We start from the raw sequence: 25,377 nt of genomic DNA, 5'->3' as shown, positions 1-25,377 counted from the left end.
ATCTGTGACCCCACGATATGAGAGAACTTGGTTCTCTAGACCACTGCACTTAAGACATAGCTCACTTGTTTTCCTAATTAAAAAATTAACTGAAGCTCGCAATGTCCACCATGCAGATCTTCTGATCAGTCTGACTCAGCCAGGGTCCTGACCAAGAAGATAGAATTCCAGCCAAAAGACAACTGAGTTTGGTAAGGTCACCCAACCAGAGTGGCAATAGTCGTGGGTCATTTCTGTCTCATTTTACACTGTGTTAGGAATCAGCTGAAGATACTCCGCCCACTGCTGCTCCTTTAATAGCTCAAGGGCTCAGGGTGGGAACCACTGGCCTGGAAGCTCCTTACCAAGGCAGAAAATGGGTGTAGATACTTGAGCAGGTTCTAGAAGAGGTTTAGGGTCTTCTCCTGAGTTACTTGGAATGAGGCTGGTCAGCCTCCTCCTCCTCCTCCCACCAGGATCGGATGGCTGAGGTCTCCCCCGGGAATGTGGGGTGAGTCGAGGGGAATGTACACACCAGCAGCCCAGACTCCGCCAGTCTACCTTGAGGATTCGGCGATTGTACACGTGATGGTCTCTACTTATAAATCCTGGACTGAGCCTCGGGAAAACCATCTAGTTGGCAAAGAGGTGTGTGATGAGAAAGGCAGGAGGGTGATTTAGAAACGACCAGGCTATTTCTGGAGGCAAAGCCACTTAACCCCACCTGGAGAGAGGAAGCCTGGTCATTGGAAGTGGCGGAACACATTCTCCAAACATGGGTGCTATCCTTGCTCCCAACCCACGGGCTCCTCTTCAATGGGACCTTGCACTCCCCCAAGAGCTGGAGTCCATTTCTCCACCCTCTTGACTTGGGCGGGCCCTGTGACTGCTGTGACCAATAGAATGCAGTGGACGTGCTACTGTTTCCATTCTGGAGGTAGCTCTTAACTGGTCTCGTGCCGCTTAGAATGCTGCTCTTGGGAAGCCCCTTTAGAAATGCCCCCACCAGCCTGGGGAAAGCCTGAGCTGCACAGAGATCCACGAGTGGGCATCCCCAGCTACGCTCCCCACGAAATTGCCAAGACCTGCTTTGTGGGGCCCAACCAGCAGAGGTCTCCACTCTGCTTCAGCCTCCGTTGAGGAGAACCCTGGTTCGGAACAAGGCACTTCTGGGTGCCTGGACTCAGGGGGCATGAAGGGCTAGAAGTGGGCTGGACAGAGACTCTGATCTACTGTTCCCACTTGGGGTGCCAGGTGCCCACTTTCCTGATTGCCATGAATCTTCACCTCAGTGGCTTGGGGTCAAGGATGTCATCCCCATTCACAGTTGGAGAAACTGAGTCTCAGAGGGGAAGGTGACTCACTCCAGGTCACTCAGCTGGTAAGTGGCAGAGCTGAACTCTGGGCTCAGGGCTGCTGGCTACATCCACAGTCTTCCCTCTTCCTGGGTGCCAGCTGCCCTCAGGAAGATCAGTCTCCAGTCTGGGCCCAGTGCCAGCCCCACTGTCTGCCCATCTATGGTGATAAGGGTGACTGGATGTCTGCCAGAGAGTCCCTGTCTGTGCAGGGGATGGCAGCCTCGGCCAAATCAAGGTGCTTGGGGCTTCCACCCAGCGGATGTTGAAGTGAAAACAGGCAGCGAGATAGACCACGGGTGGGGAGGGGCTGCTTGTTCACTTTTTTCTGTGATAAGCATAGGGATCCAGAAGAAACGCTAGGTATACCTTATTATGATATGAAACAAACCATGTGGGATCAGGGGAGGGTCTTGCTCAGTTCTTACCTGGGGGCCAAAGTCTCCTGGTGCACCCTAGGAACAAAAAACAGGGTGATACATCACCACTACTTTTATTACTACTTCACATGTGTGGAGCATTTGCTCTGTGCTCAGTGCTTCATATACACAGTCTCACTTCATTCTAAGAAAAAAAACATAAAGGTTCTATGTCATCTCCATTTCCAATGAGGAAACTGAGGCACAGAGAGGCTAAGTAACTTCCTCAAGGTCACACAGCTAGTAGATCCAGGGCTTGGAGCCAGGTGGTCTGTTATCTATTGGCAGCCCCCAGACACAGCAGAGTGGAACCCCCGAACCTGGGAATAATGAGGGATGATAACTGATTTACTGTTTTAAGCCACCAAGTTTTGGGGCAGTATGCTATGTAGCAGTAGATGCCAAGACTTCAATTTCTCTCTGTTTTCAAAGCCTCTACCTTAATCATTTCTATGACTCGGTGGCATCAGCCAGAATTGGCAAGAAGGCAATCACTGTACCTGCCAACTGCACGAGTGTCTCATCATCTACAAAGAACATTCAGACGGTTACCTCACGCAGTCTTCCCCATGAGAGGTTGGTTTTAATTTACAGATGGAGAAACTGAGGCCCAGAGAGCTGGGTAACTTGCCAAAGGCCACACAGTTGGTGGTGGAGCTGTAATGCAAACCTGAGGCTCTGAACACCAGATCCTGTGCCTTGCTCAGCCCTGAGGGTGGACCGGAACCCTGGCTGCCCTGACCTATGCGGGCCACATAGCAGTGGCGCAGCCCAGCCCAGCCCTGCCCTGCCCTGCCTTAGAAATGCCCTGTCGGTTCTACCACACCCAGGTCTGTTATGGCCCCTCCCTCCCCTGACTCCACTGTGGGACACACAGGTCTCCCCTCTCTCCTGCTCCCCTCCAAGTCACTTGGAGTTCCCAGCCCTCCAGGAGTCTGACTGTGACATTTAGTGCCAAATGTCAGGGAAGACCTTCTCACAAAGGGCTGCAAAGGGTTAGCTCTCTGCCATTTGTTTTCCTGGGGGGGTGTCCTCCCCACAAAGAATGCCATCAACAGTCAGTGTTCAATTCCACAGGCTCTTCTGGCACCTTCCCCTTTTCAGGATTGATTATTTTGGAAACTCATCATTCTGGGTAGACTGTGCTTTGAGTTTTGTTACACTCTGGTGCCAGGAGAACTCGGATTCAACCCTCCAGGTACTTTAAATTGTCAAAGGTAAGCCTTGTAACCACTTTAGGAGGTAGGAACCACTAGCCCCACCTCACAGATGAGGAAAGTAAGGCTCCAGGAGGGGATGTAACTTGCCCAAGGTCACACTCTGGAGCTGGGGTTTGAAGGCAGATTTCTGGCCTCCTTTATCAGCCTACTGCATCTGGACAGCTTCCAGCATCACTTACCTTTTCTCCTTTGGGGCCTGGAAGTCCCTGGAGAAGGAAGATAGAGAAAGAACAGGAGTGAGTGAAGAGCACTAGGCTAGCCCCCTTCTATCTTCCCTGAGGCTTTGAGGGCAGAAGGGCCTGTGAGGCTGAGCAGAGCTGTGGGCAGCTGAGTGAAAAAACATACACGCCTATCAGCCTTTATGAGGGCTGCCTGTGCTGGCCCCAAGGAAGCTCTGAACCTCAGTGCTCACCACAAGGAGGACAGGAGACTGGGGTGGTCACTGGCTTCCTCTCTGGACAGGGGCACATGTGCGAGTCATTTCCCCCAGAGAACAGAGCCCTCCCTGCTCAGCACCCGTTGTGCCCAGGTACCAGTGAGGAGGTCACTGTCTTCACAGTCTGGGGGTGTGTGGATGTGGAGGTGGCTCCCTGCAGGCCATGATGGCTGCCATCACTCTCTGGCTGCAGGGAAATGTGTCTCTTTCAGTCTTGCCAAGTTACCAGGACTTCTAGGGAAGCTGGTCAGGCCACACACAAGGCACCAACTGTGGAGCTCAGAGACCCTGGGGTGGGGGCCAGGCTGCAGTGGGCCAGCTTGGGGTTCACACTCTTGGTCAGGGACCTCGATCACTGGCCTTCTTCCCAAAACATCCATGTTCCCTTCAGGTAGTGATGGATTCGCTCATTCACTCATCCATCTAGGTAGTGGGTTCTTTCTTCCCCTTTAATAATGCACTCGACATCAGTCAGCTCTTCAATCATTTGTTAATTCACTCATTTTTTTCACTCACTTGTCTGCTCAACCATCATGCATTTATCCATCCACTAACTCATCTACTCTTCCATGCATCCAACTGTGTGTACAATTCATTACCTCATTTGACTCTTCTTCCATCCACCCATCCATTCATCCATCCATCTGTCCATCTGTTCATCAATCTATTCATCCATCTGTCCTTCCTTCCTTCCATCCAAATCCAATTATTCATTTTATTATGCTGTCTCTGTGTGCATCTTATTCATTCTGCTAAAGATGCCAGTGGACCATATGCTTCTGGTCCAGGTGTTGAGAACTCTTCAGCCTGATGTCCACCATCTAAGTCTTCAGACTGTATGAGGGGATGCTTTGTGCCTGGGGTCTGCTGGGAGGGCCTTCTGTGTTTTGAGGGCTGACTGGGCACCAGGGACAGTGCTGTTCACAGTTCTTTGCATCCCCAGCATCCCTGTGGGGAGAATTAATATGCCTGTTTGACAAACAGAAGCCTCAGGCTGGGGAGGTGAAGAGGCCTCCTCAAGGTTGCACAGTCAGCAGGTGGTGGAGCTGGATTTAAACTCAAGTCTGATGGTCAAGTAGCTTCTCTCCATGCTAAACCAGGTTCTTAGTGGCCCTTCTCTCTGGCATCCATGGTAACTCCCAACCCCAGGGGCAGCCCCATCCCAGGACCACCTACAACTGCCCTGTTATCACTTACGGGCTTGCCATCCAGACCCAGTGGTCCCTGGAAAACGAGAAAGAGAGAGAGAGAGAGAGAGAGTGAGAGAGAGAGTGAGAGAGCACAGAGGTTACACACAGGAAAGGCATTTCTTCTGTGTTTTACGACCCAGAGGCACAATTGAGTGACAAGAGACCAAAGCCTGCCCTGAGCCCATGGTCTTGGGTACATTTCACGTGGACTCAGGGTGGGGGCATCTCTGTGCTGTTTGTTGCCCAGAATCCCCTCCTCTGATAACAGAGCCCGTTTCTTCTCCAAAGCCACCCCCATCCACCCCATAGGGTTTGGACATGTGACCATATTCCCTCGGCCAGGGTGAGTAGTTCAGGTATGAGTGTCATGCCTGGGACTTTGAATGGTGGAGCTTTAGAAGTAAAAGGATTCTTTTCTCCTGATGGGGCTAATCCTGGAGCTCCTGGGGGCACCACATGGCTTGAGAAAGAGCCAACAGAGAGAAAGGCAGAGCTGAGAGACAGAGAGAAAGGCACGCAAAGGGCCTGAAGCTGAAACTACCTCTGCATACTTCTTTGTTTGTCAGCGAATACATTTCTTTCCTTAAGCCAGTTTGAATTGAGTTTCTGTCACTTGTAACTTGTTAGGGACTGAATGTGTCCCCCCCAAATTCATATGTTGAAACCTAACCCCCAATGGGATAGTATGTGGAGGTGGGGCTTTTGGGAAGTGATTAGGTCATGAAGGTGGAGCCTTCATGAATGAGATTAGTGCCCTTATAAAAAGGACCCCAGAGAGCTCTCTAGCCCTCTCTCCCCACCATGTGAGAACACAGTGAGAAGTTGAAAGTCTGCAACCCAGAAGAGGGCCCTCACCAGAACCCGACTGTGCTGGCACTCTGATCTCACACTTCCCAGCATCCAGAACTGAAGAGATAGATTTCTGTGGTTTATAAGCCATGCAGTCTATGGTACTTTCTTAGAGTAGCCTGAACTAAGACATAACAAGAAGAGTCTTGAAAGCTCTTTCAGCTCCCTGCACTGCTGTGGTCTTTGAAGGCAAAAGTCAAATAATACAAGGGTGGGTCTAGAGAGCTGGGGCCTCTCAGTGGTCTGGGGGTTTTGTGGTATCTTCAGACGGCTGGTGACCACTGCCCAAAAGCTCCCACTGTCCACCCACCTGACAAAGCCTCACTGGATTCTTCTATACCCTTGTGGAGGTGTAGAGGAACCCAATGGGGGCGCCATGGACTGGGTCCACCTGCCTGCTGGTTCCAGTGGTAAACAGCCAGTTTCCCTGGCTGGGGCTCCAGACTGCCCTGGCCGACAGCCATCTGCAGATTCCCCAGATGCTGTGAGAGTGACTGCTCCTTGGTGCCCTCACTCAAGGGCCTCACTCCAGGCAGGAAACCAGGGCAATTCTGAAAATTGGTCTCCTAAGTGCTTCTGGCCATTCCCTTCACATTTAGTTGAGGGTCTGGATGTCAGGGTGATGGCCTGGGGGCAGCTGGGGTCCCAGGAGAGGGGGAGTGGGGCCATTCCAAGGTCTTGGGGGCCCAGGCTCTGGGGGCTCCTGGTCAGGTGCAGTTTCGGTCCCCGCCATCTGCAGCTCATCAGAAGCTGTCCTAGCTGGCCTGTCTCCTTGGGCCAGCTCCTGGCTGCCCTGACCTGGATCCATATGAAAAGCCTTTTCCCTTTAGCAGTCCTCTAAAAGTAGGTCCTGCCCCTCATCTACCCCTCCATGCTCAGGCCCTGCTAGGCCTCCTCAGGGCCATGTCCCTCTGGGCATCTCTATGGGGGACCCCTCACCCTAGCCCTCTCAGCTGCCATAACACAGAGGGCCCAGTCCCATCCTGGGTCTCTTCTGGGGGCTATTGGTGGCCTCCACACTCTGCCTGAATCACAACAGAAGCCCTGTGTAAGGAAGGTGTTATCATACCCATCTTACAGAGGAGGAAACTGAGGCCCAGTGAGGGGAAGGCCTTGCCCCAGGCCATGCAGCCAGAAGAAGTGGGGGCTGGAGCCGACACGGCAGGCACTTCAGTTCTGTGTCCACACTACACTCAAGCCACGGCAGTGGTCTTGCCTGGCCTCTGGCCACTCTCCCCTCTTGTCTGCCCTTGCATGCTTCTGTTCAAACCTTCCCTGCTCTGTCCCATTGCCCACTGGATCTCGCCTGTCCACGGGCCCCCAGTCACCTTGTCCAGTGTGGTTGCCACTGCAGACTCTGTGCCCAGGCCCTGCATGTGTCTGTCCATCCTGCTGACCTGAGCCCAAACACAGTGCAAACTTTGCCCCTCTCTATTCTGCATGGATTAAAAAAAGCCATAATGCAGATGGAAATTAAAAAGAAACTAAGATGCAGTTTAGAACTAAGTAAAGCTCCTTCCTTTTCAAGAAGTAACAAGTGTTGGTGAGGATGTGGAGAAAAAGGAAGCCCTGTGTGCTACTGGTGGGAATGTAAATTGTGCAGCCACTATGGAAAACAGTATGGAGGTTCCTCAAATAATAAAGCCACCTTATGATCTAGCAATTCCACTTCAGGGTATTTATTCAAAGAAAATGAAAACAGTAATTTGAAAAGATATCTGTACCCCCACTGTAGCATTATTTACAATAGCCAAGACATAGAAACAACCTAAGTGTCCATCGATGGATGAATGGATAAAGAAGATGTGGTATACACACACACACACACACTGGAATACTATTCAGCCATAAAAAAGAATGAAATCTTGCCTTTTGCAACAACATGGATGGAACTTGAGGTGCATTATGCTAAGTAAAAATGTCAGGCAGAGAAAGACAAATACCACATGATCTCACTTATATGTGGAATCTAAAACAAAACAACAGCAAAAAAACCCACGCTCCTAGATACAGAGAACAGATTAGAGGTTGCCAGAAGGAAGGGGGCATGGGTGTGGGTGTGGGTGTGGGTGAAATGGATGAAGGGGTCAAAAGGTACAACATTCTAGTTACAAGAGTTCTAGGGATGTAATGTACAGCAATGAGGACTCTAGTTTACACTACTGTATTGTATACTTGAAAGTTGCTAAGAGAGTAGATCTTAAAAGTCCTCATCACAAGAAACAAAACAAAACAAACAAAAAAGGAGACTAAGGTGCAGCTTAGAACTAAATAAAGCTCTTTTCTTCATATGTCAGGAGGGAGAACACAGCAGGCCTCACTGCTAAGTCACCAGCAGCAGCTGCGACATGAGCAGGCCTTGGAACTGGACAGTGTGATGAGTCCAAGGTGTCCCTGATAAAGGCCAGAGCAGGGTTTGCTTTGGACTTGACTCTGCATCCCTCACAGGGTTTGCCCTTGCCACAGCCCTGGGAGACAGGTGCCATGCCCCCTCCTGCAGATGAAGAAGCTGAGTCAGTGGGATTGTCCAAGGGCTTGAAATAGGTTCCACTCTCTATGGAGTGCTCCCTCTTCTGCAGCACAGGGTAGTGGGGGTGACAGATGGCTGTCCAGGGAACCTAGGGAGAAGGTTCATAGGCTTTGCCTTCTTTCCAGGATTCCTGGTACATCTGTCTCCCTCACTGAGCAGACCCTCCCTGGGCAAGGGCTCCCTGGACCCTCTTTCACTTTGACCCTCTGCCAGGGCCAGTTCCAGCTGATGTGAAGCATGCAGCGCCATGGTGCCCTGCTTTTCTAGAAGTGTCCACTGCAGAAGGGAGCCTGGGGATGTTGCCTTGGCTTTGACTCCAGAGGGGAAAAAATCAGTGCCACCAGCTGTCTCTGAGAGCGTTAGACCTCAGCTGCCCCTTCCTGAGAGTGAATCCTGCCTTCCAGGCAGGATGCTCCCCTCTGCCAACTCCAAGACTGTCCTCGATGGCACATTGATGGTGCAGCCTTGGTCCCCTACTTTCTCGTTTGTGAGAAGCCCTGTAAGTGGCAGAAAACCAAGTTTCCCACCCAGGGCCCTGCCTGTATTTGGGATCACAGAGCCCTTGCTCCAGGTCTTGGAGTTTTAAAAACATGAATCAAATCTGTAGTTTCTGAATAATGGCAAGAAGGGGCATTAAGAGCAGCAATCTTGGAAACGCCCATCGCAGGGCTGAAGGAAAGTCACCTCGAATTCCCTGGGAACCCAAGATTGGAGCTGTATGTGGCTAGATATGATGCCAAGAAGATTCCCTTGGCAAACACAGAATGCCCACGTGCAAATGTTTAGAGACCAGAGGGTGCTGGCCCAGCCTTGTGGGTGGAGCTGACCCACAGCCATGGCCTTAGTCTGAGGAGGTGGCTCTGGGCTCACCTGTGGTGACACCTAGGCAAGAAGGCTGTGCCCAGGCCCTTGAATTCTCTCTCTGGGGAAACAGCTGACCCTTGGAGAGGCTGACAGGTGACCAGTGGTGACTGGGAGTCACTGAAGAGGGGACTCACAGAAGGGTTGGGTGGAGGGGGAAACAACCTGGCTTTGGAGTCAGATGGACCTGCCTAGCTCTGGGGCATGATTCTGACCCCTCTTATCCTGGGGGAGGTTGGGCCCTGGGCTGTGAACCTTAGAGGACGGGTCCTGCCTCTACATACTGCCTTTCCCAAACAGGTGTCCAAGGAACAGTGTCTTGCAGGGTGTAACAGGCTTGCCTGGGGAAGGGAATACTATGGTCAAATAAGGGGTTACACCCTATGAAATAGGTTTCTTTCCTGCAAGATTTGCCTGAGCCATCATCCTGCTTGTGGGTCTCCCGGAGGGCAATGTTCCCAGCCTCACTGGACTCTCTCATCTCAGGGCCTGGCTGAGTCTTAGCAAAGCAACTCTGATGGCAGGCTGTGTGGACCATCTATGAATCAGGTGTTTCCATGTGTTGGAGGGAGGCCCAAGCCTGGCTCTGGGTGCTCTGAGAGGAGGGAAGGGTCAGGGGCTGGTCAGATGGGAGCCAAGGACAAACATGGGGTGGGTACAGTAGTCAGGCTGGACCAAGGCAGGGCAAGGTCTAGGCTGAGTGCCCCAGCAGCTGACAAGCTAGTTCTGGGAAGCCAGGCCATCTGGACGAGCAGAGCCCCAGACTGGGTGGAGGTATGGCCTTGGTGGCATGGGGTCTTATTCCACCAAGGCAGCCCTCCCCTTCCTCGACCATCAGCCGCTCCAGCTGCTCCTCCCCCTGGGTCGCCTACCAGAGGAGCGGAAGGAACGACACTGGGCAGCCCATGGAGTGAGGGCAGGGCTTGGGCCTTCCCTGGGTTCAGATCCCCTCTCTGAGCCTCAGCTTCCACAGAATGGGTGATCCTGAGAGTCAGATGCCACAGCACTATGCCTGGAGGTGCTCGGTTCCTGCCGGCTGCCTCCCCTGCCTGATCAAAGCTGTGGAATTCACCAGAGGTTTTCATCCCCTTCTGCCCTCCACGGAGCCCCACAGCTGTTTACAAGCCTGGGTTCTGCTTTAAATCACTCCTCCCTGGTGCAGATCAGCTGAGCTCCAGGATGCTTTCGGATGTGTGGAAGCAAACAAAACCCTGTGGTGCGCTGAATCGCATGCCAGGAGGACAGAGCCCCCGTGCTGGCCCATGCCCCTTGCCTCGCTCAGGGACCCGAGCAGCCCAGAGCCTCGGTTTCCTCAGCCATAAAATGGAGGTCTTATCCTTCTCTCAAATGACAAGTTCAACATGGGTCCCAGGTTAGTCTCCTTTGTCTCCTCTTTCAGACCAACCCAAGTCATGAGACCCTACAGGGAAGTGGACACAGAGGTAGAGTCTGCACTGGCTCTCGGGTGGGCAGTGCTGGGGAGGGACCTTTGTGTGGCCTTCCTAGTGGCTGGCAATGGGACGCCAGGCTGTGCCACTGCTGTCATCTCTTACCTTCATGGGTTTGCTCCCTCCCTCCGTCACCCTATTGGTTATTTCCTAAGCAGGGTTCCATGGAGCCATCTTATGAGAAATATTAACTATGGCAAAAGAGGGGAGGTTTCTTGGGGAAGTAAGTATGGGCCATGGAGTATGCCGACTCCATCACTGGAGCTTCTCAATGTTCATCAGGGAACAAAGCTTCGGAGCAACCCTGAGGCAATGAAGTTGTGTCAACCATTTCCTCTGCACAGGGCTGGCTGGTTCTGTTTCTCCCTGTCAGCTATGGCTCAGCCCTCCCAATTGGCAAGAGTATCTTTTGAACTGAAGTAAATCAGTACACTGGTTGTGTTTAGACGGAGACAGGAGTAAATGCTCAGACTGGCCGGAGCTGGGTGACTATCTTGTTTTCTGTTTGTAATTAATGCTGACAGCTCCCCTTGGGGAATGGAGCCCTCCAATGCACCAGAACAGGGCCCCTGGATGAGGGGGCTTACCAGGATTATCGGTCCAGGGCCCAGTAATTATGGCCCAGATGTTGACAATTCATCAAATTACAAGGCTGTTGGGGCCTGGGGTCCCAGCCTGGGACGTGCACATTCCTGTGCAAAGGCTGTCTCATTAGGGCTGTCCAGTGGGCAAGGGGGTGGGTGGGAAGCCCCCTTGGGCAGGTCAGCACCATGCGGTTCTGATTTCTCAGGCCAGGCTGTTTGCACACACATGGGCCACAGCAAGACTGTCCGGGCTTAGCAATTTCCCAGACTTGGATTCCACCGTGGGGTAAGGGAAGAAAGGACCCCCAATTTTTACGCCCAGCCTGGCTGCAGCTCGTGCCTTGGTGGTGGCACAGGGTTCCTCCTGGGGATCCCCTTCCTGGGAGCTGGGGCCCTCTGTAGAGTGGGCTCTGCAGTCACCTACTGCATCTAACTCATAGCAAGCTGTGAGGGCTTTAGCTTGGTGGGGACCTAGGAGCCTGCTGAGGTCAGAGCCCTGCCCTTCACTTGCTCCTTGGCCTGCCCACGCTGCCCCCTTCCACTCCTCGTCTGTACAGGAGAGGGCAGGGCTGGCCTGGAGCCAGGTTTGGTTTGGTCCATGCACTTAAAAAAAAAAAAAAGCAAAACTAACCGAATTAGTTGCAACATTGAAAAATTGTGACATTTCACATAAACATCTGGAGTATGGACTTTCCTTGAAAAGTTGAAGATCTTGCACCCTGGGTCCACGTGCTTGGCAATACCTGCTGGGTCAAGTGTTCCTTTAGCTGGGCACTGCCCCAGGGCTACAGGCTCCACCCCACCCTAGTGCCTCACACCTGGCCTGCTATCCTGCTGAGGTGACCTGCCAGCTCTGTAGGGGCATCTGGGTTTGTAACCCTTGGCCTAGAAAATCTCTAGGTCCCTTTAGGTCTATGATTCTGTGAGGCCAGAAAGCCAGTTGGCTTCTATTTTGCAGAGAGGGCATGCTCAGTGAATATCTTGCATATGCACTGGAAGCAATTACACGTATGTCCGTTATACATCGTGGCTAGAAGAGATGGTGCTATGCCTTTGAATTGATCCCAAACTACCTGCTTAAATTACACATTTGCCTGTTACATGATTACCCTGTTAGGTATCATGAAAAATTGTTCCAGGGTGGGGTGAAGGGTAGTGATGGACCTGACTCCCATTGGGTGTGGGAGGATGGAAGCTGGATCAGTGAATGGAGCTTGTCTGCTGAGAGCTGCCTCTAGCCTGGTATCTCCAGCTCAGGCACATGGGGCTGGTCTGATGGAAGGCAATGGAAATAGCAGACAGGCTGAGGCACCCATTTTGGTGGCAGCCTCTGCTAGGGTGAAGATCTAGCAGGATGGATCAGAAGGGTGACGGTCCCATTGTGACTGGAACTACATGATGGAGGCAGTCTAAAGGGGAGTGGCCTGCCTAGGACAGCCCAGCTCAGGCGGTGGGACTGAGACACAGCATTACCAAGACACCAGGGGACAGAGTGACTGAGAGAACTCATAACAGACACAGAGGCGACAGCGGGTGCTCTGCAGGGACCCCTGATGCCCCAGGCCACACTCCTGATCTGCCCTTTTGCCCTGAGCCTTAGTCTGTGGTTCCACTCGCCTGCTTCCTCCCATCCTCACTCATGTTTGAATTTCCAGCCTCTCTGAAACCCTGGGCTTTGGGGTAGGCCCTGTTTGGTTTCCATGGATGACACAATTGTCACCCACTGTTCATGGATTGGTTGGAATCCTTAAGAATCCAAAGATTTTGTATAAAACTTGTATTTCTATCTTCTCTCTCTTTTTTAAAAATAAACTTATGTCTTCCTTCCTCCCTCCCTCCTTCCCTCCCTCCCTCCCTCCTTTCCTCCTTCCTTCCTTCCTTCCAGGCTGCGTTGGGTCTTTGTTGCAGTGTGCAGGCTTCTCATTGCAGTGGCTCCTCTCGTGGAGCACGGGCTCTAGGTGCACGGGTTTCAGTAGTTGTGGCACGTGGGCTCAGTAGTTGTGGCTCGCGGGCTCTAGAGCACAGGCTCAGTAGTTGTGGCGCATGGGCTTAGTTGCTCCGTGGCATGTGGGATCTTCCCAGACCAGGGATAGAACCTGTGTCCCCTGCCTTGGCAGGCGGATTCTTAACCACTGCACCACCAGGGAAGTCCCTCCAGCTTCTCTTGATATGTTAGGAGATGTGGTAATGATCGACCTGCTTGGGCTGAGCTGCAGCACCCCCTTTAGATGGGGCATGTATCCCCCCAGTTCATCCCAAGCCCAACTTTTCCTTACACTCTCCTGCACCCAGCCAGTTTCCCCTATTTCTTCACCTGGCTGGCCCCTGGAATGTATCAATGAGCTTGTGAGCCTGCAATTCTAGCTCTGAACCATCTCTCCAAACCACGTCCACATCCAGTCCCCCACTCACCCCTGCCTAGGACTTGGCCTCTCTTCTGGACCAGTCTCCACCAGCCTCCCTGCCTCCTATCCCCACATGCCCATCCTTCCTACACAGTGAAGGAGCGGGGGTCATTCTGATTGTTTTGTTTTTACCTGGCAGACCTTGGAGTGAACTGCTTAACTTCCCTGGAGCCTGTTTCCTCCTCTGGAGAGTGGGTGTGGTGTGGATGGAATGGTTTCCTATAGATGACAGTGCCCAGCCTGGAGCTTGGCACACAAAAGGGTTGAATGAGTGTGACTGTAATGTGCTGGGCCAGTTTTGGGGTAAGAATCCAGGAAAAGGGGTGGAACTAAAAGACATACACATTTGCCTTCTCATCTGGATGTCACTGACCCTGAGCACAGCCCTGTTAGGCAGGTGCCATTATTACCTCCATTCCACAGATGAAGAAACTGAAGCTTGGGGAGGCCAGGCATGGCCATCTTGGCCTGGGCATAAGCCTAAATCTCCTGCCTAAACCCCGCATGCTTCCCACCTCACCATCCCTCTCTGGCTTCATCAGCACCTAATACAGCCTCACCCCCACCCTCAGGGCAGAGCCGCAGTGCCCCTTGGCCTGACATTCAAGGACCCCTCCTCTGCCTCCATGGTCCTCCTTCCAGACTCACGTGTAACCTCTGAGAAGTCTTCCTCAACTCCCCCTCATCCCACATAGTTCCTCCGTTACTGACCCTCTACTCTGTCTTCCCAATGCCTCCCCTCCCCACTGTGACTGTCCCCGAGGCTCCAGTGCCCACTAGAGGCCTGGCTCTGAGGGATGTCTGTGAATCTTTGAAGTGCCACCTTCCCCGGCTGGGCTCGTGCCACCCTGTCCCACTGAGTTTGGGTCTAAGTAGCCCAAAAGGGAGGACCCATTAGTGGAAGAACCCGCTCTCGTACGGAAGATGACCCACTGGGGCCAACCTCTCCCTAGATGTCCCTCCTGAAAGGTGGGTATGCAGCCCTGGCTTGTATACCTCCAATGACGGGGAACTCACTGCTTACTGGGCAGCCTGATAGGTTTGCAAAGTTTTTGTTTAAGCCTGGACCTTCCCAGGTTGGATGCTACTGCAAGTTTCCTCCACCCTGTGGTCCCTTAGGGAGGCAACCACTTGCTCAATGAAGTTGGGTACTCCATGGCTGCTGGCCCCTGACCCCACTCTCCTGTTCCCTCCCAGCCAGGCCTGTCTTGGGTGTACCCTCTCTCTGGACATTCCCCCAAAGCTCCCATTTGTCAGCCCCTACTTGGCCTTCCGACCTCTGCTCACACCTCCCTTCGTGGGAGTCGGTACCCCGACTCCCACCAGGCCAGGCTCAGGTCAAATACACTCGCAGCAACCTGTTGTTCCTTCCTGGCCCTGAATTTTGATTCTCTCTCCCACTCAATCACAGCCTCCATGGGGGGAGGGACTCCAGATGTATTTCTCACTAATTGTATCCCAAATGCCAAACAAAGTGCCTCATAAATAGTGAGAACACAGTAAATATTTGTTGAGTGAACCAGCTGTCAAGGGAACTCTTCTGTGAATGAATGTCCAGTTTCCTACTGATGCCTGTGCCTGGCCTGGGAGCACCAGAGGGCACTCTTGACCTGTTGACGGCTGTCATAGGCACCCGCTGACTCCTGCCCTCTGGGCCACATCCTGGGAGCTGGGCACTGGGGACACTCAAGGGCTCCCCCTGCTGGGGTCAGTGATCATCACGGTGGCAAGAACTGTCACTGAACCCAGCCTGTATGTCCAGTGTTAGGGCTCTCATGGAGTCAATTACCTGGCTCCCCCAATGGCTGAAGAGGGGTTAGGGACATGCCTGAGATCACACGGTCTGCGGAGCCCCACAGCCCACTCTTTCTTCACTGCATGGGCAGGACAGGGGGCCAATCCCTGATTTCAGGAGGAGCTGGGTGGACCAGCTTCATACCCCAAATAACTGCTTTCTCTCAAATCTATTTACTTGGAAGACCTGAGTTTGTCCCAGTGGCTTAGTGCAGGTCTGTGAACATGTTCTTCCTGTGGGGGGGGGTGTGAGGGTGCTTTGCTGCCTGGGGGAAGTGGGAAGAGGGGCCAGCAAAGATGTTGTCACAGTCACACCTGCAAAGGGCAGGACCAACTTCTACTGGCCCTCCATGGCCTGTCCCTGCTGATAGCAATCCCAGAGCTGGATGTGGGAAGATGGCACCTCCCTCGGAGCTTTGTATCTGGGGCTGGGGGCTCCCGGGCCACTGCCAGGACGATGCAAAAGGCTGCCGAGGGTAAGCAGGGCATCTGGGAACCGGGGGCAGGAGCAGCAGCTCAGCCCTCTGGTCCTTTGGTTGCCCCACATGTGACACTTGAGGGACATGGGATAAAGCATGGGCCCAAGGCAAGGAGCCTGGGTGAAGGAGCACCTGTCCTGGGCTTTCGAGGGACCCTGGGGAGGAGGGAGGAAAGGCCAGCACGGTGGCCTTTCCCTAGGGCCCGGCTGTGGCTCCCCAAGGTTCCAATCTGGGGGCCATTAGTGGGGCTTGGAAAATCTGCTTTCATCCCTTCCCTGCTCCACCCAGAATCTGGGGAGATGGGGAGAAGCACTGCAAGGCTCAGATGAAAATGAGATGTAGGATGTTGAAATCTAAAAACAGATGAATTTGGGATATTACAGATGAATCATTTAACTAATTATATTATTACAATCAAAGCTGTTTTTGAACTATGAGAGTGCAAAACAGCATATGAATGTGTGGTGCCCTGTGGTCCTTTTTTGTTCACTTGATTAACTCCAAACAGTCTGAGTTATTCATTGCAAAACTGGTCCCAGGCAGAGGCCCTGTCTCATATCCCACATTTCTGCACAGAGCTTATGCTGTCCCCCGGGGCCTAGGCTGTCGATGCCCCCATGACTGATTCTGGAGACAACGTGCAGCTCTGCCTGGCCCCCGCCCCGCCCCAGATAGGTGGTGCTTGGCTCTGGTCCCTCAACTGTCAGAGCCAGCCTGCAACTGCCGCCAGCCCTCATTTCTCCAGTCTGCCCCTTTTACTCCATCCTTACTGGGACATTCTTATTTCAGTGCCTGATATTATTGTAGCTGCCTTCTACCTGGACCCCCTTCCTCCAGTCTCTGCCCTGTAGCCAGGGAGGCCTTTCCAATATACACTTCTGCCCACACCCCTCTGGGTGGGTGGGGGCCCCTCACTCAACATCATCTTCCCGCCTTTCCCTGCCCTCCCTCAGAGTCACTGTCCACTGGCACATGGGACCACATCTCACTCCCTGCCGTTTACATTGTGCCTGTGCTGGTGCTGCATGGAATGCCTCCTACCTTGTCTTCGTGCCAAATTCCTACTCATCCCTCAAGACATGCCCCAACTGTCCCTCTTCTATGAAGCCTCCCCTTGTCCCAGGCAGAGTTAGCTCCTCCTTCCTCTGTGGGGTCCGAGGCCCTGTCTGGATGCATTACAGGCTTACCCACTGTGCCATAAATGTCTCTGTGTGGGAAGGTCTAGGGAGTCTTCAGGGGGAAGCCAGGCCCCATGTGCTTGTCACTGTGAGATCTGGAAAAGTGGCATGGCCACTCTAAGCTTCAGTTTTTCAGTCCACAAAATGGGCACAAATCATCATGTCCAGGGATATGATGTACTTTGAAACTGTGAAAAGCTGCACAGATCCAATCCCTAATGTTTTCATCCAGGCCAAGCCTCACACTGCAAATGTGGACAGAAGGGCTAAGTGACTGCCTACCAGCAGGGGTGGAAAGGGACTTGATCATGGCTGTGGTCTCTTTGCTTCACTCAGCTGCTCCTGGCCAGGGAAACGGAATTGGACATTTCACCACGAGGGGGACCCTAATTTCTAATAATCGCTATGATACAGACACATGGATGAGGAATAGGAAAGAAGGTGGAATGAAGAAATTTTCTTCTTCATCTAAGTTAGAACTGGTTTTCTGTTTTTGTTTGTTTGTTTGTTTTTTTAATGGAAAGCAGGAAAGGGTCTTAACAATTTGATAATGGGGGTGGAATGGGGAGAGAGCTCCAGGGCCAGATAAAAATAGGGATGAGGAAGAGAAACAGAAAATTCACCCCAAATAATCTGTTTCGCTGGGTGGTGAGAGGAGAAAGACCCTTCTGCCAATGCACAGACAGTCTGAGCCCTGGTCTGCTGCCACAACCTGCTTACTGATAGGGTGGCTGGTGTGATGGAGAGTCTTCAGGCTGCGTGCTAATCCGGGCTTTGCCATGCAGGTGGGCCTTGTCTCTTGGCCAAGTCCTATCAATGTCTGAGCCTAGCTTCCTCCTCTGTCCAGCAGGGCCGAGACCATCAATCTCCCAGGGTGGGAATGCGGGCAATCATGCCCCCAGCAAGCACTTGGTCTGTGCACTTGTTCCCAGGCCCGTTGGAAAGGCTTCTGGGGGATGAGAGTGGACAGTCCTTTTTTCTAGCTCCCTTGGGAGGAGAGAGACTCCCCACCCTTGTCAAGGCAGCTGTCTCTGTGGACAGGTAGTTTCTGTAAACACAGAGCCAAGTTTCCTTGGCCTCCTGCCTGGGCCAGCCTCTCACCGTGGCCTATAAGATTCTATCCCACAGAGCCTTGGAGACCTCTCTGACTTCCCCTTCTACCATTTCCTGGCACTTGCTCGTTCACTCGAGCCACATTGGCCTCGCACGTACCCTGGACACACGATGCTTGTTCCTACCTCATGACCTGTGCACTTGCTTCTTCCTCTGCCAGAAGCATTTCTCAACCCCCCTCAAAGATTGCTACATCTTTTCATCATTTAAGTCTCACCTCAAATGTCATCTTCCCCAAGAGACTTCTGATTATTTAATCCAAATTATACCCACCCATCCACCCAGTCAGCCCTCTCATCACGTCCCCTGCTTTATTCTCTAGCACATTTTACTGCTTGAAGCTATCTTGTTGGCTTATTACTTGTTTGTTTCTCTCTTCCTCACTACAGGGAGGGGCCTTGTCACTCCTGTTTGGTGCTAGTCCAAAGACCCAGAAAAGCACCTGGCACAGAGACAATGACCGATAGTGTTTCTGAAGTGGGCATGCTCCCCCATTCCAGGGCCTCTGTACCACTGGCCCTCACTGGGTTTCATCATTTCTATGTACCTCACAACCTAATACTCTCCTCATACATTCAAATACACAAATCTTAAGCCCTGGAAGATTTACCAAATACACATTTTTCAAAAATGTTTGAATTGTATTCTGAAGGTGTAAAACAAATGCGAAAGTCACTAAAGCTCAATGCTGAGTCAAAAAAGTCCAAATACCAAAAAAGAGGAAATGTGAGGATTTCGATGTTGTAAATAGGAGATGATGAGACTTTTTCTGTGCCAAAGTCAAGATGTAGGCAATACTGAGCCTTGCGTGACAGACAGGTCTTTTCATCCTAGACAGAAGCCACATTTTGGAGTGCAAAAAAAGAGTTTGTGAGAAGAAACCTCTAGGAAGGTCACAGTGACCCCAAGTTGTCCCTCCCTCTCTATCCCATGGTAAATTGGCTGTTGGTCCCCCTCCCCCATAGCTCCCCAAAGGCTGCAACTGGGTCTGATTCTTTTTGTGCTACCCTAGTACACAATACACCTTCTGTATTTGTTGAACAGAGCCAAGCCTGCTATTTATGAGATGGCAAAATCACTTTATCAACATAAATGCTGATTACTACCCCCTAATGTAAGAATGCTGGGCCCAGGGCTCCTCTGCAGGTCCCACCTTGGACTGACAATGTTCTGAGTTCAAAATTCTCCCGTGTGTGTCTGATTGCATGATATCTGCTGTCCCTGGATCAATTGGAATCTGAAAGCTCTCAAATGCTGGTGATCTCTTTAAATTCTATACCTGCAATTCCAAGTTCTACCACCAGATGGCAGTTAGAATTACACAATATTTATCAACACTAGTTTAATCTCTGAGACTGTGCTTCTAACGAAAATACACCCTAAATTAAAACAAGATACATACGTATATCCATAAATTTTTAACTTATGTTGTCATAGATTTAAAAGTATAATACCCATGATTGGCCAGGGCTTGGGGCAACATGCAGCATTCATGTGCTGTTGGTGTGAATGTAAATTAGCACAGCTTCCGGGGGGGCAATTTGGCAGTACACATCAAAAGCCTTAAACATGTGCAAACCCTTTGGGCCAGCAATTCAACTTCTAGACATTTATTCAAAGGAGATAATCATTTGGCTTCCCTGGTGACGCAGTGGTTGAGAGTCCGCCTGCCGATGCAGGGGACACGGGTTCGTGCCCCGGTCTGGGAAGACTCCACATGCCGCGGAGCGGCTGGGCCCGTGAGCCATGGCTGCTGAGCCTGTGCGTCCGGAGCCTGTGCTCCACAACGGGAGAGGCCACAACAGTGAGAGGCCCGTGTACCACAAAAAAAACACCAAAAAACAAAAAACAAAAGAAACAAACAAAGGAGATAATCATGGAAATAAGCCTAGATTAATTCCCATGACGTTGACTACAAGGGTGAAAGATGGTCAATATAAATAATATAACTTGGAGACTGGTTAAATCAATTATATATGTGATAAAATGCTATGCAGCAGGTTTCCCTGGTGGTGCAGTGGTTAAGAGTCCACCTGCCAATGCAGGGGAAACGGGTTCATGCCCCGGTCCGGGAAGATCCCACATGCCGCGGAGTGGCTGGGCCAGTGAGCCATGTCCACTGAGCCTGTGCGTCTGGAACCTGTGCTCCGCAACGGGAGAGGCCACAACAGTGAGAGGCCCGCATACTGCCAAAAAAAAAAAATGCTATGCAGCTATTACTTTCTATAAGAATTCTTAATGATGTGGAAAAATCTCATGCTATGTTAAGTGGAAAAAAATAGGCCACAAAAACGTATGTCCACTGTAATCCCATTTTTAGAATAATAACTATAAAAACAAATTTGTACACAAAAAGTATGGGAAGAACAAATGCCAAAATATTGAGGGGACTTATCTGTGGGTGGTAGGATTATGGACGATTGCTTTTTCTTTTTTTGTGCTTTTCTCTATTTTGGGAAGGTTTTATAAAAAACATGCTTCTTTTGTCATCAGCAGAGAGCTATTCATGAACCCTTGGCAGCAGAAAAGGACAGGCTGGCCTCTGTACAGGGAGGCTGTGGACAAGGTGACTGAGGCCCTTTTCAGTCCACAGCCTGCCCCACAGACATGCTTAGCTCCTATGGCCCTGTCCCCCTACAGCCCCTATCGGGTCCATATATGGACCTGGTTTCAGCTGGTCTCCTTACGGGGTGAGGGGCCACACTGGATTAATCCAGAATATGAGGCCGGCACAGTCTCTACCACAAGCATCCTGCTTGACTCTTTTCTTGCTCTTACTTCCCTTTAGGAAGTGACATGTTTTTAGCACAAAGGAAAAACATAACAGAAAACTGCCTGAAGCTGGTCTTGAAGTTTAGTTCAAGAAAAAGAAAGGAGCCTCAAAAACTTTTTCTAAAACTGACTGTTCAAAGCCATTTTCTTTTCCAAATGCTGCCAATGTGTGTTGGTGGATCAGAATGATTTCCTAAGCCTGTCTTTCCTTCCCTCGAGGTTTTGTGGGGTGAGGAAAGATAGAGGTATTATCAAGGGGCTGCCACCTGCCATGCTGCACTTGGGCTCTGCGTGTGTTCCCCCCTTTAAGTCTCCAACTCTGTAGGTGTGGTCTCCCCAGGTTCTAAGAGGCCAAGTACCCAAGACCGCACAGCTGAGCCAGGATGGGACTGGGGTCAGACAGACTCAAAGTCCGTGAATACTCAGTACACGAGGTGCCTCTCAGGTGGCCAGGCCCCTTGTGCTGCAGGGGTTGCCCTAACCCTGGGATAAGCGCATGGACCCGTCTGTCAGCAGAGCTTGGGCTGGGAGCCAGGCCCTCTACAGGCTGAGAGAGCTGAATTTCAGCTTAAAACACATGGGTGCCCTGAGCCTACAGAATTCCCTCCCAACCTCCGCCTGCCCACATGGGCCTGCTTCCCTCCTTTGGGGAAAGCCAGGCGGAGTGTCACTTCCACCCTGTATCCCTCCACCGAAGGGACAGCCTGTGCGGCCTGATGGAACAAGGGTGCTTGGAGGCACACAGCTGGGTGAGTCGGCTGGCTCCTGGCACTGGAGGCACAAACACCTTGAACTCAGCAGCAGGCAAGGCCAGCCCAGTCAGGGAAGATGCCCAGATCTGTGTGGAAGTGGAGTTGCATGCAAACTGGGGTGGGCGACCTCAGGAAAAGGGGCAACCCAGCCCTGGGGTAATTGTGGGTATGATACCAGCTTCTCCTCACCCCTCACCGGGCCCAGCCTTCTCAGGGCTGCCAAGTGATGAGAAGCTTAAGGGGCCAAGGGCGTGGGCTGCCAGTGCTGTCTGCAAACGGGCAGTGGGGAAGGCTTGCTGGGCCCTAACCTGCTCCCTTCCCAGAAAGCTCCCAACTTCATACCAGGTGGATACACTGCATGCACATCCCTCCCTTGGCCTCCCCACCCCAAATTCACAGAGCCCTGTCTCTGACCCAGGCTCAGTGCCAAAAACCTCATACACTAAACACCAGGCTTAATTCCCTGACAGCCCTGTAATGGCCTTAGTCACCTGACCACCATTTGCTGTGACCTCACTTTACCTAAATCCCAGCTCTCTTCTTCACATGGAAGGAAACAGATTTTAGGGCTGCTGAGGGTCTTGCCGCCAGCTTCACAGCTTGTGAGGGGATTCAATTCCCAGCTGCCTAACTCTGAAGGAGGACTCCTACTCATCACCCACAGAGCCTGCTGGCCACCCCCCAGCCTGCTCCGTCCTGGAAGGAAGGGCAGGGATGGTGGCAGAGGGGAAGAAGCTCTGTGGGAGGTAGACTGGACCCCTGGCAGCTGGTCTGGAGTCCCCTGACCCTCGCCCAAGGAAAATGATTCCCACAATCAGCCAGCAGCCTCTCCGATGCTCACAGCCTGGGTCATGCGTGCTCAGAGGAGACAACAATGCGCAAGAGGGAAGAAATCCACTCACCCACCCACTCCCCTTTGGACATGGGCACCTACAATCAAGAGTAACCCTGGAGTATAAAAGGTAACTAGGTAATCCCAGGAGTGGTTCTGTCAGGAAGTTTCCAATGCTCCTGAGCTAGTGAAGCGAGCAGGCCCAGGACACGAGGCTGAAATGTTCCAGCAAAAGCCTGTGGTTCCCCAAGACTCTAGCTGCCATGTCTAGGAGTGTGGGCCAATCAGGAAAGGCTGCTGGGAGGTGGCGGTGCCCTGATCCCCTGTGTGCTCCTGTGGGGTGAAGGTGGATCATGGCCGGCTTCGCATTTCGTTCTTACCCCACACAGAGCAGGATGTTTCTGGTCTGAGGGGCTGGGCTGCTTGCTGCTGGGGGAGCTGCCCTGGCTGCCTGGGTGGGTGGAGCACAGACCACTCGAGACATGAGGTAAATGCCCCCCAAAGTTTCCACCAAGAATTGTAGGCTGGGTTTGTGACCCATTTTGTGTAGCCATCACCTCCTCAGTCTTAATTAATCCCAACTCCAGTGCTGTTAGGGAGGCCTTGCATGACCCCATTTCACAGAACAGGAAACTAAAGCACAGAGAACGCCAGAGCCTTCCCCAAGGTCACCCAGCTAGGAGGCAGCAGGGTTGGAATCCATGCCCAGGTCTCCCTGATGCTCAGGGCTGGACGGCCCTCCACAGCCTTCTGGGAAGGTGGCTCCTGCAAGACTGGGGACACCCACCCCCTGACCCCGCCCTCCACTGCCAGCCAATCCTGACTCTGGACAGAGCTGGCCACTAGAGCGTCCTCTGAATCCATCAACATTTCCCTCCCTGAATCCTCCTGGCCTGTGGCACAGAACAAATCTCCCAACAGGATGGTCCTGCCATGCTCTCCTTCACCAGGCTTACCCTCTGCTCTTTCTTTATCAGGATTTCTGCATGCTGCTATCATGGGCCTTAATCTCCGTGCAGGACTGGACAGTGGCACAGCCATATTTCACCTTGCTTCTGACGTGGTGCTCACTCAGCCCAGGCTGGGAAATCCATTCCAAGTATAAGCTAACTTTTAGGTTTAATTGTAAAAGATCTGAGAAGTAACGACACCAAAAAGGCCAAACTGGAACTAACCAGTCTCTCGTTCTCGAGTGGTGACAGGACATGGTGGGCTGGGACAGGGAGTCTTCTGTCCACTGGAAAGAGTCTGGCAGCCACGCCCACAGGAGGGCACTCACTCCACAGCCAAGGGCTGGACCCTGGGCTCAGGGCTGACACACTGGCCAGGAAGAGCAGTGTTGGGTGGACTCAGCACGCCAATGAGACTCTTTCTTGGAGGCTATTTGATTTGTCTGCAAGGCAGCTAGAGCTGCAGACAGTTCCCTCCAGGCCAGGGCCCTGCAGATCTGCACATCCTGCATCTTCACAGAGCTAACGCTACTCCCTCCACAGAGAGACCACAGCCACTGAGGAGCAGAGGAGGAGGAGGAGAGGAGTGCAGACAGGTAAATAAAGGCACAGAGGAAGAATACTGGCTTGAGAGTAAAGGGCAAAGAGAGCAAAAAAATATATGGCAAATTACCGGGTAGCCATCTCGTCCTGATTGCCCCTGTGGTAATTAATACGTCATTAATAATTAGACTTTCGGCAGAAAACCATATGGCAACACTTAGAACTCAGTCAGGGCCCCAGATCCCCCCAATATCTGCAGGGTTTGCAGCAGAGGCTGCTGGCTAGTAACTGACTCCTTCAAGCGGGGGGATGCAAGGCTCCAGTGGGTTTGGGGGATGGCGCACCCATTCCTCACCTCATAGGGCCAGGCTGGAGGGGCCCCCAGGGCACATACCACATGTGTCCTCCCCACGTCAGCCAAGGCACATGGCAAGGACCTTGTGGGATTGTGGGCTTCTGGAGGGTGGCATCACAGTTACCATGGAAAATGCTCCTTAAATGGGGCCTGATCTGGGGCCTAGTGAGCAGGATATGGGTTTCCCGTCTGTTGCCACTGGGATGGGGTGACCTGAGGAAGACAGCCTTGGAAACCAGAGATATGGGGGCACGTTTACTGCTACTGGATGCTTCTCTGACCCCATGTGCTCGGAGCAGTGGCTGTCCCGCCAGTGTCCCATACATTGGCATCCATCTCAGGTTGCAGCTTGAGAATTCTGCATTTGTTTAATCCACTTAGTCGTTTAAAAGCCAAGTTTAAAGAAAAAAAACACAAAAAACCAAATTTTCTCCATAGCCCTCTGCATTACACACTTCGGCAAGTTCACGCAGGCTAGCCTCCATGTGACAGTCAGGAAGGACTCAACTGTGAAAAACTGCTCGTAGCCCATAAATCTAGACATTCTCACTTTCTGGCTCAATGTGGTGCTGCTACATGCATCAAGAGGTCCAGATTCTGAAGGGTGCTGATCGGAAATGAATCATGGTAAGTGGAAGTAAAACGAAGCTGCTCATCTGAAAGGAATTCCTTTAGAAGGTTAATTTTGGCTCAAGAGGACTGTCAATGCGCTTTTTGAATTCATTCATCAGGATTTATCAGGCTCTGAAAAACTGCCAAGATGAATCAAAGGCAGACTTGTCACGTGTCTTGGAGAAGGAATGGGATTTCCGGGGCTGCTGTGGATTGGGCACCAATCACACGCTTCTCAAACTCAGCACCCTCACTGGCCAGCTGTTCTCTCAAGGTCTCTGTTGCCCAACCCAGAGAGTCAAATATTTTGGCAAAGAAGGAAAACGGACCCCAGGATCTAGTGGTCAGGCGCAACATATTCCTGGCATAACTGCCTGACTCCAGAGCTCTTTCTGCCAAAGCATGTGAGACGAAAATGTTTACACAGATCAACTGCTGCTGAACATTTAGGAAATATGGGCATGGTGCTTGCATTGCTGTGCATCAAGCTGAGCCAGAGATTTGGTGAGGAGCAGCCAGGCTCATGTCAGCTCTCTTGCAGGGAAAACAGTCACAGGATGCTTCACTGGGCAAGTCAAGCCCATGGAATCCTGTGCTTGCATTCATCTACAAATCACAAAAAAATATGGCCCTGTCTGGGACTGAATTTAACTTTAAGGACAGACCACTCTAATCAAATATTATTTTCATGAAAGTGCTACACAGAGAGAAAACAAAATGT

The 25,377-nt window shown here is 51.9% G+C and overlaps 1 protein-coding gene across 6 annotated transcripts in view; it reads right to left on the bottom strand.

Annotated features, from left to right (window-relative positions):
* COL23A1 (collagen type XXIII alpha 1 chain) overlaps positions 1-25,377 on the bottom strand; it is a 354,295-nt gene that overhangs the window by 21,261 nt on the left and 307,657 nt on the right. For 3 of the 6 annotated variants that reach the window (XM_049707211.1, XM_049707214.1, XM_049707212.1), the window contains exons 1-3: positions 4,607-12,679; positions 3,153-3,179; positions 1,763-1,789 (exon numbers count right to left, since the gene is read on the bottom strand). In XM_049707211.1, coding sequence (XP_049563168.1) covers positions 1,763-1,789; positions 3,153-3,179; positions 4,607-4,927 — 375 coding nt within the window. In that variant the 5' untranslated portion in view covers positions 4,928-12,679. Of the gene's footprint in view, positions 1-1,762; positions 1,790-3,152; positions 3,180-4,606; positions 12,681-23,819; positions 23,847-25,377 lie in introns of those variants that run through there. The other 3 variants (XM_049707215.1, XM_049707213.1, XM_033414881.2) reach the window with 3 other exon arrangements.

Source organism: Orcinus orca, chromosome 3, assembly GCF_937001465.1.
Source record: "Orcinus orca chromosome 3, mOrcOrc1.1, whole genome shotgun sequence".
NCBI classification, from domain to species: domain Eukaryota; kingdom Metazoa; phylum Chordata; class Mammalia; order Artiodactyla; family Delphinidae; genus Orcinus; species Orcinus orca.
This window is presented reverse-complemented; position numbering and strand designations above follow the sequence as displayed.